Below are 12,163 nucleotides of genomic sequence, written 5' to 3' on the forward strand. Positions count from 1 at the left end.
GTGTACCCTAGACCTATGTGATCCAGGTCCCCTAAATTTTAATAATATTGGGCATCTTTGTTAGATGGATCCACCATTGCAACTCTCATTAATTATTAGCAATCTTGCTCAGTTGGTAGAACAATTTAGATCCCTTTCAGCCCAAATTACCATATTGGATTTTGAGTATTTTTCTCCTTTTCCTACTCTCAAACGTGAATAATAAGACTATGATACATATCTCTAATCTTAGGCTCAAATCCTTCTTCCTGGTTACCTCATACATAAAAGGTACTTATAAGTTAAGTTTCTTTTGAATACATTCGGCAATCAAACGTTCACTTATATATATATATATATTGATTAAACTCAGTATAATATAAGTAAAATAATATACTATGCATAAAATCTTATCATACATAGAAGAATACGATAAAATTATACATATTTTATATAATTAATATACTTATTTATAGTGTAGTAACCGAACATATATTTTTATATAAATTTATTTAAGATAATTATTACATTTTATAAGTAACTATTAAAATACAAATAAAATTATAAACATACATAATTTATATCTAAAAGATGTGTATAAAATTATTCTTAGAAAATCTTATATAAGAACCAAAATTATGATATTAGAGTTTGATTTTTTTATGGAGAAATAGAGTTCCAAACTTGACGTGGGATATATAGTGGCATGTTAAAACAATTCATTCTCTTCTATATTCTTCAAGAAAAGAGGGAAGAATAAGGATATAGGGATATTAATATGGTATAGTGTTATCCTTAATGATATCTTTAAACATATAATTAAGCAGGTCAAACATACCAACTCTTAATTACCATTCTCTTTTAGTATACATCCTACGTATATGTTGCAATGTCAACTTCTTTGATGGTTCGTTTCCTCTCATATTTTTGTGCAGGGAGAGGGAAAGAAGGGGGTCAGGATTTAGACATACCAACAGTATGATTAGACTCTTTTTAGCTCACAATCTCTTTGTCTCATAGCATAAATTATTCATATAATAATAATAGTAGTAGTAATAATTAAATATAAGTGAACTAATTAACTGTTCGATTATAAAAAGTGTTCCTGATATCAACAGCTAAAAGCTTAATAATTTGAACTATTAAATAAAATGATCATAAAATAAATGCCTCAAGGCTTCATTTGCTCTGAGATTAATGGAAAAATTGAGAATGGTTATATATCTCATGGAAAAGTTATTAGAATTTTAACTAAACAATTGGAATAATAAATATAGAAGCTGTCATATAGGCTAATGATTGAGAAAGTGATATATAATATATGAAAGCAAAATAAGGGTATTTTTATGGATCTATTGAGTTAGTAAAAGATTTTAAATTATTTATATATATTTAAATAGTTTAAAAGGTGTATTTTTTCCAAGGGATGAAAGGGATGCTGAATAATTAATTTTTAATTACCTTTTAAAAAAGAAGAAGATAAAGTCCGTACACCTACTGTGAATTATTGAAAAAGAGAGGAAAAGGTGGTTAGGAGGGCAAAAGGTTTATTTTATTCTTTTTTTTTTCTTTTATCGGGACCCAAACCCTTCTTAGTACTACTCCAACGAAAGCTCCATTTCTTCTTCCCTCCTTCCACTTCTTTTCTCTCTCTCTCTCTCTCTCTCTCTCTCTCTCTCTCTCTCGCTTGCTCGCTCTCTTAGTGTACCTTTCGAGCAACGCGAAAGTAGGCAAGAAAAAGGAGCATTCCGATACCTCTCTACCTTCGTCTCTCTCTCTCTATATATCTCTAGCTCTGGAATCTTCTCTTCTTTGTTGCATATCTTCTTGCCTTTTCTCCCGAGATCCATAGCTAAGTGGCGGCGGTTCCGTGGAGGGAGGAAGATCTCTGTAGGGTTATAGAAGGGGCCGAAATGGTGGACGCTCTTGCTGGGATCCGTGGGCTCTTGAATTGCTCGGATCTAGGATGAGAGAAGTGGAGGCGAGACCAGGGGCGAGGTTTTGTGGGATCCGTCGGGGACGAGGGCTTCATGACGACCACCAAGCGCGCCTACAAGCTACGTATCCTTTGTGGTTTGCGTTATTTCTTGAATCAAATTTGGAGGAAAGAAACTTGTTAGTTCTCGATTGGTTGTTCGTTTGGTTATGAATATGATTGATTAAAATGGAGTATGTTTTGGGGCACTTCTCTCTTGGTATGAGTAGATAATGTGACGGGTTTTAGTAATTTTGGGTTTTAGTAGATTAAAAGTGGATGCCTTGACCAAGATTAAAATTTAGAGGAGTTTGTAGCGCATTCTTCCAATGTCAATTGCCTCAAGATTGGGAGGAAGACTTCTAGGGTTCTTGTCACCGGAGGAGAGGACTGCAAGGTCAATCTCTGGGCCATTGGCAAACCCAATTCCATACTGGTGTGTATTTATCCCCTCTGTCTGCAAAATATGCTTCTACGTAGCTGTACAAATATAGTCTTTATACCTCAGCAGCAGAATGAACTCATTCTGAATTCTTGCGGTGGTGATGTGTAGAGTCTATCTGGACATACAAGTGCAATTGAGTCAGTAAGTTTTGATTCCTCAGAAGTTTTGATTGCCGCGGGAGCAGCCAGTGGCACGATAAAATTGTGGGATTTGGAGGAGGCAAAGAGTATGGATGCTTAATTTATATTCCAGGTTATAGAACATTTCCTTTACAGGAGGACCATCTGCTGTCGTTTAGCTGATTTTGACTTGTTTTTTGTGCAGTTGTTCGCACTCTTACAGGACACAGATCAAATTGTATATCTGTTGATTTCCATCCATTTGGAGAGTTCTTCGCTTCAGGGTCATCAGATACAAATCTGAAGATATGGGATATTAGAAGGAAGGGATGTATCCACACTTACAAAGGCCACACTAGAGGGGTTAATGCTATTAGATTCACGCCTGATGGGCGGTGGGTTGTTTCTGGTGGGGAAGATAATACCGTGAAGGTGATACTTGGGAGTTCTTCCTTGATTATTGCTTGGAGGTTGCAAATGCAAGCTCACAGATTCTTTGCATTTATTTACTGTTTTTGAATATTTCTCATAGTCCATTACTATCTGATATATTTATCATGTTTTGTATAGCATATAGTAAAATAACTAATCATGTAGATATTCCTAATTGCGTTAGTTTCTTACTTGTTATGCTAAAAATTATATCTTAACACTCAACAGCTATGGGATCTGACAGCTGGGAAGATGTTACATGATTTCAAGTGCCATGAGGGTCAGATTCAGTGCATAGATTTCCATCCCCATGAATTTCTCTTGGCAACAGGTTAGACTGAATCTCGATTTGTCTTAAAATGAGAGTATTATCAATGTCATTGGACTGTTCAGATGCATAAAACTAGTCAGAAAAAGATGATGCTTATTAGGTCACTGTCATTTCCCTTACAATTTCCTTTCATTCATTTTTTATATGTATTATTTTATTTTCGATACGTACCGACATTGATAAAAAGAATCTGGATACATGCATGTAAATCAGCTAGAGCAGTGAAGATGAGCTTTCAGACGATGCCTAATAGCCTAAACATTTTCTGCACATATTTTGGATTTCTGGATTTGTAAATGGTAAAATTTATTCTGCATGGATTACCATATAATTCAGTGAATACATACACTTTTGCATGTGGGAACCTAAAAGATATTCCTTTAGTCAAACAAATAACTTCCGTTGGGCTATGCACATATGCAATTCATTCACTGTACATCTCGTGGGTTGGATTAAAATATATACATGTATCTCCTTTTTTGTCGCCAATATAGGAACATGCATTCTTTTCTTTTCTAAGTAACTATAGTTTGACTATCCTGGAGTTATTACTGTGAGATTCACTATTCTGTTTGTGCTGCATATGTGAAATGAACGTAGGTTCAATTATTCTTAAGCAAATTCATCTATAGCTTTCAATTGTCAAGAACATTGTTAATTTTTCCTTAATTTTATATTTATTAACCCATACAGGTTCAGCTGATAGAACTGTTAAATTTTGGGATCTCGAAACCTTTGAGTTAATTGGATCTGCTGGGCCTGAGGTATCTTATTGATTCAAGACTTGTAGCCTTTAGGCTATAAATTTTCATCTTGTTTTGATTGGTATTAACTTATATTTCCTTTAAGGGATAATTTCACTTGAATCCCTAAATTATTGCCCAATTTTTCCATATACCTCTTGAAAATTATTTTTGGTACATAGACCACCTAAACTATTGAAAACCTCTCAAATCCCTTTTCAGTTAGTTTCTCCTTATTTTTCGTCCATAAATTATCACGGGACTCACATGTGAGTAGATTCTTGACCTTTATGCCTTTATTTTTTTGGAGGCATGACAAAAAAAAAAGAGGAATGTGAATATGGAGGGGCATTTTGTCTTTTCATTTTTTTCGTCAATGGCGTCATGGGGGTTAAAGGTTTCCAATAGTTTAGGAAGTCTATCTGTAGCAAAAAAGAGTCTAGGAAGTGTATGTTGAAATAGACAATAATTTAGGGGGCCTAAATGGAATAATCCCTTCTTTAAATGTGCCATTTGAACTAACTTTCTTTGAATGATAAGTTCTTTAGGTAGGGATTAAGTTACAAGTGACTGGGTGGTTAGAATTAGAAAGCATTATTTGGGAGTATGGATTTATGACTTTTGAAGAACTTGAAGTTATATGGAAAGTCTTTCAGCCAATATGCTTCTCATATTCGATCCTTGGAACTTAAATAGTCTTGCATGATAGGCTTCGTTCTTGTAATGGTGGATCTTCCTATGTAATTTTTTTTTGAACAAGCTTATCATATTCTTTCTTTTTTCCCCACTTTTCATCTTATATACTTTTGTGCTTGTGTACATATTCTAAAGGAGGGGTGTAATGTTTGTCTTCTTACACGGTACACTTAACACATAAGTTTTAGCTATGAAATAACCACCCAAAAAATGGGGATAAGGCTGCACATATTTTCTTTCACTCTTGAGACCTTGGCACTAGCGCAAACTTTGTGTGCTTGGACTGTCTATTTTTGGGGTAAGTTGTCCATTTTACTCATAAGTAAAACCGTACATGTGACACTTACACATAGCACACATGTGAGCACCCGCACCCACAAAATTAGACCTTTTTCGTTTGGTGTCCACTGGGGTTGCCTATGTAAGCAGGATGGAGAAAACAATAAAGTATTATCCTTATTCAATAGTTGAGTGTTCTAGATGCTTTTGATATTTTCAACCTTATGAACTTGATTGAAGCCAGAGTATCTTGACCCTATCTTTTACCATACTTGTCCCAAACAATTTCGATCTGACTTGTCCAGCTTGACATAAAATCACTTTTAGTTGGAAACCAATGTTTTAGAAGTATTTAATTTCAGTCTTTGCTACTTTATATCAAATTATGATGAAAGAATTTCTGATTTTCAAATATAACTACAGACAACAGGGGTACGTTCTATGACGTTCAGTCCTGATGGAAGAACTCTGCTCTGTGGATTACATGAAAATTTGAAGGTAAGCAGTATTTAAAATGCTGATGGACATTATTTGACTTCTAACATTAATTGTTGTTGTGCAGATATTCTCTTGGGAACCAATAAGATGTCACGATGCTGTGGATGTGGGATGGTCTAAATTATCAGATCTGAACATCCATGAAGGGAAACTTCTAGGATGTTCTTTCAATCAAAGTTTTGTTGGAGTTTGGGTCATTGATCTCTCGGTACCGTCTAATGTAACTTGTTTTTCCTCTTAACATGCTTGAGTGTGCTAATGTCCAGTTTAGAAAAATATAAACCTGATTATGAATGTATTTTGTTATATTTCATGATGAATTAACCCTGCCTTATTAAATGACAGCATGTTGAGCCATATGCATTGGCTAATTCTGCAAAGCGAAATGGTCATTCAGAATCAAAATTTAATTCCAGTTCTAACCCACTGTTGCTAAAGGACAGCAGCATAAAGTCTAGTCTGGGGAGACTGTCACTTTCACAGAATTCAGACAGCAGTATCAAGGACAATGTGGGGAAGTCGTCAGTTTCACGAAATTCAGATGCAGCAAAGGAGACAAAATCTATGGCTTGTAGGTTCTTTTCTTTAGATTTCTTCTTGAGTTTTCTATATATGCATACTAATGCTTTAAGTAGTATGACTGTTTGGACCTTCTTTCATTTTTTTCTCATATTTTTGAAACTGAAGCAGCTGGAAGTGCTCCTGGTACTCCTCAAAAAGTTGGAATTAGCACTGGTGCTAAAATAAATACTGCAAATTCAGCAATAGCATCAAATGCTAGCACCCTAAAGAGGAACTCTTCAAGGAGTCATGGCACAGCAAATATTCAGAGTAAGGCCGATGTGGTACCTGTACCTGTCATCATCCCTAGAACTAGCTCAAGAGTGGAGGTGGCATCTGATTCTAGAAAAGATGCTTGTGATGTAGTTCCGGTTGTTGTCCCAAGAACAAACTCAAGGATGGATCTGGCCCCCGATTGTAGAAAAGAAATTGGTGATGTGGTGCCTGTGGTTGCCCCCAGAACTAACTCAAGAGTTGAACTGGCCTCTGAATCCAGAAAAGAACTCGTTGCTGGAAGAACATTACCATACAGTCTCCAGTCAAAGTTCTCTGATTTCAGAAAGTTGTCAAGCATCAAAGATGACTCAGATAGAGCTGATATGGGCAATAGAATCACTGAATCAAATGAAGTTACAAATCAAAATTATTCTTCTTTTGGAAATGGTGTCAGCCAAACAATGGCTACTGGAGAAGATTATATTGGTGATGTTAAAGATATTGCTGCAAGGAAGCTGGGATCTAGTTACCACCATGAAAATTGTATGTGGAAAACCTACAATAACAACATGGAGTATATCTTCTTATATATGTTGCTCTAGATGCTACCCCTTATCATGTCACCTAATTGTTTTTTTTTGTTTGTCATCTGGTTTATGTTTGACTGCCTTCTCTGATGCTTCCTAATATGCTGCACGAAGGATATTAACTATATAATTTGTTAGATTTTGTGTGCAACCAACTAGTTAATTGTTACTCTTCATCTTTAAGAAACCAAAAATTACCTTAGATTCTCAACAAAGAACAGAGGATAATGTTTGACTGCCTTCTCTGATGCTTCCTAATATGCTGCACGAAGGATATTAACTATATAATTTGTTAGATTTTGTGTGCAACCAACTAGTTAATTGTTACTCTTCATCTTTAAGAAACCAAAAATTACCTTAGATTCTCAACAAAGAACAGAGGATAATCTTCTTTAATGTGCTCGTTTTACACTACATATCCTTCTTTGATGCATGCAAAATTTGAAGCTACTTCTTTTTCAAAATGTACTTGGTTCTTGAACTTGATTTTACATTTGAAACTTCCTTTTGTTGCAAGTTCTCTTATCAGATAAATATTAATGCAGCATATGAACTAAACTTTTCATGGTGTCGATCATTCATAATGGAACTTACACTTGCTATCTTCTCCTTCCTACTTTGCGTAGTTTTCCACATATTTTTGGATGAAAAAGTGCCTCTTTGTCTTGAGTTCTGACATGTGATAATGTGAAATCATTGAATTGTTTCTTTTGCTGGTGCAAAAGTGGTATAACTTACATCACTTAAACAATGTAATGTTGCTAAAGTTTCTTATATACTGTTTTGTAGATAACATAAGAGTTCACAAGCCTAGGAATGCCTGCTCTGTGGAAGTTTCAAGAGGAGGTATACTTTCACTTCTTATTGTGAGGTTGTGCTTGTACAAAATTGCCTGGCTTGACATATCACATATCTGTTCTGAAAATGTTGTAGGAAGAACAAGGTCACTAGTTGCAAGTTGGGAAGGCAGGGAGGAGTCTCCTAGCTATGAGGAACCCAAGCCAAACAATTCTTCTGTGATGATGGCTGCTGCAAGCATGTCGTATTCTTCTGTACGTTTTCTGCCTAGACTACTTTTAACTTCTCATCATATTTTACTGATTTCTTGTTTAGTTGATTTAAATAGTTAACCAACAATTCTTTATTACGTCCTTCAATCATACTTGTTATTTTGAATGCAGTACAAATGTTGGCTGCATTATTGCGGATATCTTCTCATCTAATCTGTCTCATATATGAACTAACTGAATTTGTCCTGTGTAATCTTTGTTCTGCATCTTTATGGTCTTGAGCTTCAGTAAAGTTTGCACCATTTGGGTTTTTTATTTGCTTACAAGTCCTCAATACAGATTTTTTATACTGGATGATGAGCCAGAGCTACCTTAGGTTTCAGTTGTAAATTAAAAGCCAAATTTTAGTTTCTTTTTCTATTTCCTTTCTTTATGTGGATGCACTAATATGAACCTTAATTTACTTTGGGCTTTATTTTTCTTGTCATCTTCCTTAGATGGATTCTCTATAAACCATAATTTACACACACTCCTTTTTCTCAAAGTAATAATATTGTTACAACAGAGGGAGAGGACTCCATCTGGTCAAAAAGAAGTTTATGCAAATGTTGCGGATGCCGTTGCTGATATAATTGAACAGCATGAACTATTTCTCAGCGTGGCACGGTCTCGGTTGACGAAGTTACAGGTAATTTTAATGGTCAATTTGCTTACAGATATCAGTGCTTTGGTCCATTGGAGATTATAAACTCTATGCTGTCCTAACAATTCTTATCCGTACATTTGTCCCAGATCTATAGATGTTAAGGTTATGCACATCATAATTACATGAGATTCATCTCAGCACTCAGCACTCAGCACTCAGCAGAGATGTTGATGTCATCGGTTTTCTGAAAAAGAGTATCAAACCCTTGTAGATCATAATTATATGAGATTCATCTTTGAAGAGTTGATATGCCATTGGGTTTGAATAAAGAACATGACAGCGTCTGGTTTTAGACTACATATTAATAATATTTGCATTCCCTTTTTTGTACAGTAGTGGTTAAATATAAAATTTTTGTCCATCAAAGAATGATTGATTAAGATACTTTTATTAACATTTACTGTTTCATGTTATTATTTAAGGTCTGTTGCAAGTTTGCAACCTCAAATTTGAGGAATAAACTTTCGCACTTGGCGCTGCTCTTTAATCAGCTATGAGGTTGTGTGTCAATTAGCCATGAGATATTCTGTAGGAGTTCCATGTACTGGTCATTCTATCTGATTACAGTATCCAAGTTTAGTCAGATAAGTTTATTTGTGGCTGCGGATCTCGATTGGAAGATGGATTCGAATATTTTATCCAAATAAAGACTAGTCATCCTAGTATTTTGAATATATACGTCCCAAATTGTTTGTCCAATATATCATTTGAATTTGGTATCTATTGAGTGAACATGGGATTGCTAAAAAGCAAATAACGAGATAAAAGAAGAACCACAATGAATAGTAGAATAATGGAGAAATTCAAGGTGACGCAAGGGGTGAGAGGACTCAATGATTTTGATACAATAATGGATACATGATGCCTCTTGGATTGACAGAGGACATCCAACATTTCTATATACTATTTACCATGATAATGATATTTAATATTTTACATAACTGGCAGGTAGTCCATCAACTTTGGAGGAGAAATGATATCAAGGGTGTTCTCAATGCAGTGGAGAAGATGTCTGATCATGCTGTAGGTTTTCTATGTGGATCTTTTGTGTTTTTGTTAAAGAAGAGTTTGATTTTCATGTTGATATATCTACTGCAGGTCTCCGCTGATGTATTAAGTGTTCTGATGGAGAAAAGTGATACGATTACACTTGAATTATGCACTTGTCTCCTACCGCTCCTCACTAGTCTTCTAGAGAGCAAAATGGATAGGTACTTCTGCAGCATCTTTCTTGCAGTAATCACCTTTTCTTTAGCATAGTATATTTTGGAGGCCATGAATGATTTACTGCTTTATGCCCTTCCCATATCTAATATTTTAGGATAATGCAGTCCCAATGGCACCAAAAAATTGGGTAGTTGCATGTTCTCATTGTTGCTAACAAATATTGGTTAATGCATTGTTCTGTACTGATGCCTGGTACATCTGTCTAAGTTTTCTGTTACATATTGCACACAACTTGGCCACAATATGTTATGTACGCAAAAGTGGTTTCTTTAGTTTTTATATTTATGAGATCTTTTTTAGTTAGTTTAAGATGTTTATGGGGGAATATGAAAATATCTTCTAGGTTCAACAGTAGAAAGTTAGTAGTTGCAAAAAGTGATTAGTAAGTTCAGTGAACTTACATAATGCATATATTTTCTATTACATGGAAAGTATTGTCAAGATTAATAATGGTATTAAATGAAACGTCGACACTCCTAAAGATTTTATCGGCGGAATGGCACATGACGGACATAATTATATATGAGAATCTTCTGAGTTTCAGCTACATACAGAATGATGCGAAGGCTGCTACATTTCTGGACTCCTACTCACAGGTGTCTTTTGAACTTCTGTTTTTCCTGATTTTCATCCTTCTGATAGTCATTCCATACCCTAAGCAAAAAGGCTGCTACACTCTGGATCACTCTCTCCTGTTCCAGATTGTACAAACTTGATGATGAGCACTCATTAGTTCACAACTTTGCAATCAATTTATCTTCTTTTGACTTTTAAGTGGTCCAACGAACAGGTTGCCTGCATCGAACATAATTCTTTTAATGTTTAATACCTTTAATGACTTTCCACATGTTTAAAATGCTTTTGTTTTTTACGGTATTCTATTTCTGATAACTGGTGGTGCAGTTCCATACTTACAAACTCTCCTTAATTTAGGCATTTGGATATTTCCCTGGAAATGCTGCTAAAGCTTGTCAGAACATTTGGTCCTGTAATCCATTCAACTTTATCAGCTGGTCCATCTGTTGGCGTAGACCTTCAAGGAGAACAAAGGTTTGGTTTCATTTGGCTGGTACGTTTATCTCAATTTGTATGCTGTTAATTTATATACTTCATCTTCCATCCATTCCAGACTGGAGCGATGCAATCTATGCTTCATTGAACTGGAAAAGGTCAAGCATAGGCTTTCTTCTCTCACAAGGTGAGTAATCTAGTCACTAGGTTAATTAAGGTTGCAGGAAGAAGAGTTGGGTACTGCAACTCTTTTCCTTGTATATGAACCTAACAAATTAAAAAATGAACATAATTGGTTTTGTAAGATTTCTGGCTGCAAATGTTTGCTGAACAAATTTTGTCACCCTGATTGTATAAATCTAGATAAGTCCATCCAGGTTTATGGTTTTTATGCACTGTCTTGTTTCATTTTTCAACAGAAGAAAAGGATCCATAGGGAAGAGTGCACAGGAGCTGAACCTTGCTCTTCAGGAAGTTCTATAATTGATTGACCGACTCATATACTACAGATATGCAACACAAAACAAGATAACCATACTTTTTGGTTCTCTCTCTGTTCCACGCTCAGCTGAGATTTCAGCTGCATCCGGTGAGCCTTCTAACATCTCCGGGGGCTAGGGGTCTTTTGAGCTCTGGAAGCACAGCTGCAGCTTTTGGGCACTGAAGCTTAACAGACTCATCCTCCTGTTATTCATGTCTCTTAAATATGCTAACCAAACTGTGTGATCCATGGAGCTTAGAATCAGAAGATCTGATGAACTGGGACTTCGACTTTTTTTTGCTAACGGCGGTGGAAAAGATCAACCAGACACTTTAACTTCAGTTGAGCTGACCAAAGAGTGGACTTATACAACTGCTCTGAATATATGAACCCAGCTTAGGGTGTGTAAGGTGTGTAAAGGTTAGCTGCCTAAGGCCTGTATCTATCTTCATTATGTAACTGATAGCTTTAAAGTTTACTGTGGAGATTATTGGAACTTTATTTCTGATTGATCCAATGATAATATTTTAAAAAGGAAATAAGTATGAAGATTTAACTTTCATTAAGCTTTTTCTAAAGCAGCGATTCCTGTACATAATTAGATGTAGGGGTTTTTCTTTGTTAGACTAAGCAAACATTGGCGATAGAATGGTTTGCAAGATAAATCCACTTTAGAATAACCTTATTAAGAATGGACCAAAATATGTTACCTGCAAATAAGGACTACTTTGGTTTTATAGTTTGCATTTTGTGCTTTTCCGCAGAGCTTATGCCTATGATTAGTGGTTACCATATAAAGACCTTAACTGCAAACATGAGTTCTGGGTCTATATTTGCTAATGTGATTAACGAGGAGGAGTTAGTATG

At 35.4% G+C, this 12,163-nt stretch overlaps 1 protein-coding gene across 6 annotated transcripts; it reads left to right on the plus strand.

Moving 5' to 3' along the window:
* Positions 1 to 1,820: 1,820 nt before the first annotated feature.
* On the plus strand, positions 1,821 to 11,858 carry LOC140801415 (katanin p80 WD40 repeat-containing subunit B1 homolog KTN80.4-like). 6 transcript variants are annotated; one of them, XR_012111444.1, is made up of 19 exons: positions 1,821 to 2,040; positions 2,260 to 2,390; positions 2,508 to 2,625; positions 2,724 to 2,950; positions 3,179 to 3,281; positions 3,975 to 4,045; positions 5,423 to 5,497; positions 5,562 to 5,705; positions 5,843 to 6,068; positions 6,185 to 6,817; positions 7,651 to 7,707; positions 7,795 to 7,913; positions 8,437 to 8,559; positions 9,526 to 9,600; positions 9,676 to 9,788; positions 10,738 to 10,854; positions 10,934 to 11,002; positions 11,235 to 11,404; positions 11,556 to 11,858. XR_012111444.1 is itself a non-coding variant. In XM_073156525.1 (18 exons), the coding sequence occupies exons 1-18, from the start codon at positions 2,010 to 2,012 to the stop codon at positions 11,296 to 11,298; spliced, it is 2,508 nt and encodes an 835-aa protein (XP_073012626.1). In that variant the 5' UTR covers positions 1,870 to 2,009; the 3' UTR covers positions 11,299 to 11,858. The 6 variants fall into 6 exon arrangements, 4 of the variants coding, with proteins under 4 accessions (XP_073012626.1, XP_073012627.1, XP_073012628.1 ...); XR_012111443.1 differs by having other exon boundaries at positions 1,870 to 2,040; positions 5,562 to 5,717; XM_073156525.1 differs by having other exon boundaries at positions 1,870 to 2,040; positions 5,562 to 5,717; positions 11,235 to 11,858.
* The last annotated feature ends 305 nt before the right edge of the window (positions 11,859 to 12,163 follow it).

The sequence above is a fragment of the Typha latifolia genome, chromosome 14, assembly GCF_019914945.1.
Source record: "Typha latifolia isolate L0001 chromosome 14, TyphaL0001v2, whole genome shotgun sequence".
NCBI classification, from domain to species: Eukaryota; Viridiplantae; Streptophyta; class Magnoliopsida; order Poales; family Typhaceae; genus Typha; species Typha latifolia.

What these genes read in the sequence shown, in the direction of transcription:
- LOC140801415 (XM_073156525.1), top strand. Translation starts at nt 2,010, where the DNA reads ATGACGACCACCAAGCGCGCCTACAAGCTAC. An exon ending in GGGAAGATAATACCGTGAAG is followed by an intron (nt 2,951 to 3,178) that starts GTGATACTTGGG and finishes AACACTCAACAG; the next exon opens with CTATGGGATCTGACAGCTGG. An exon ending in TGAATTTCTCTTGGCAACAG is followed by an intron (nt 3,282 to 3,974) that starts GTTAGACTGAAT and finishes TAACCCATACAG; the next exon opens with GTTCAGCTGATAGAACTGTT.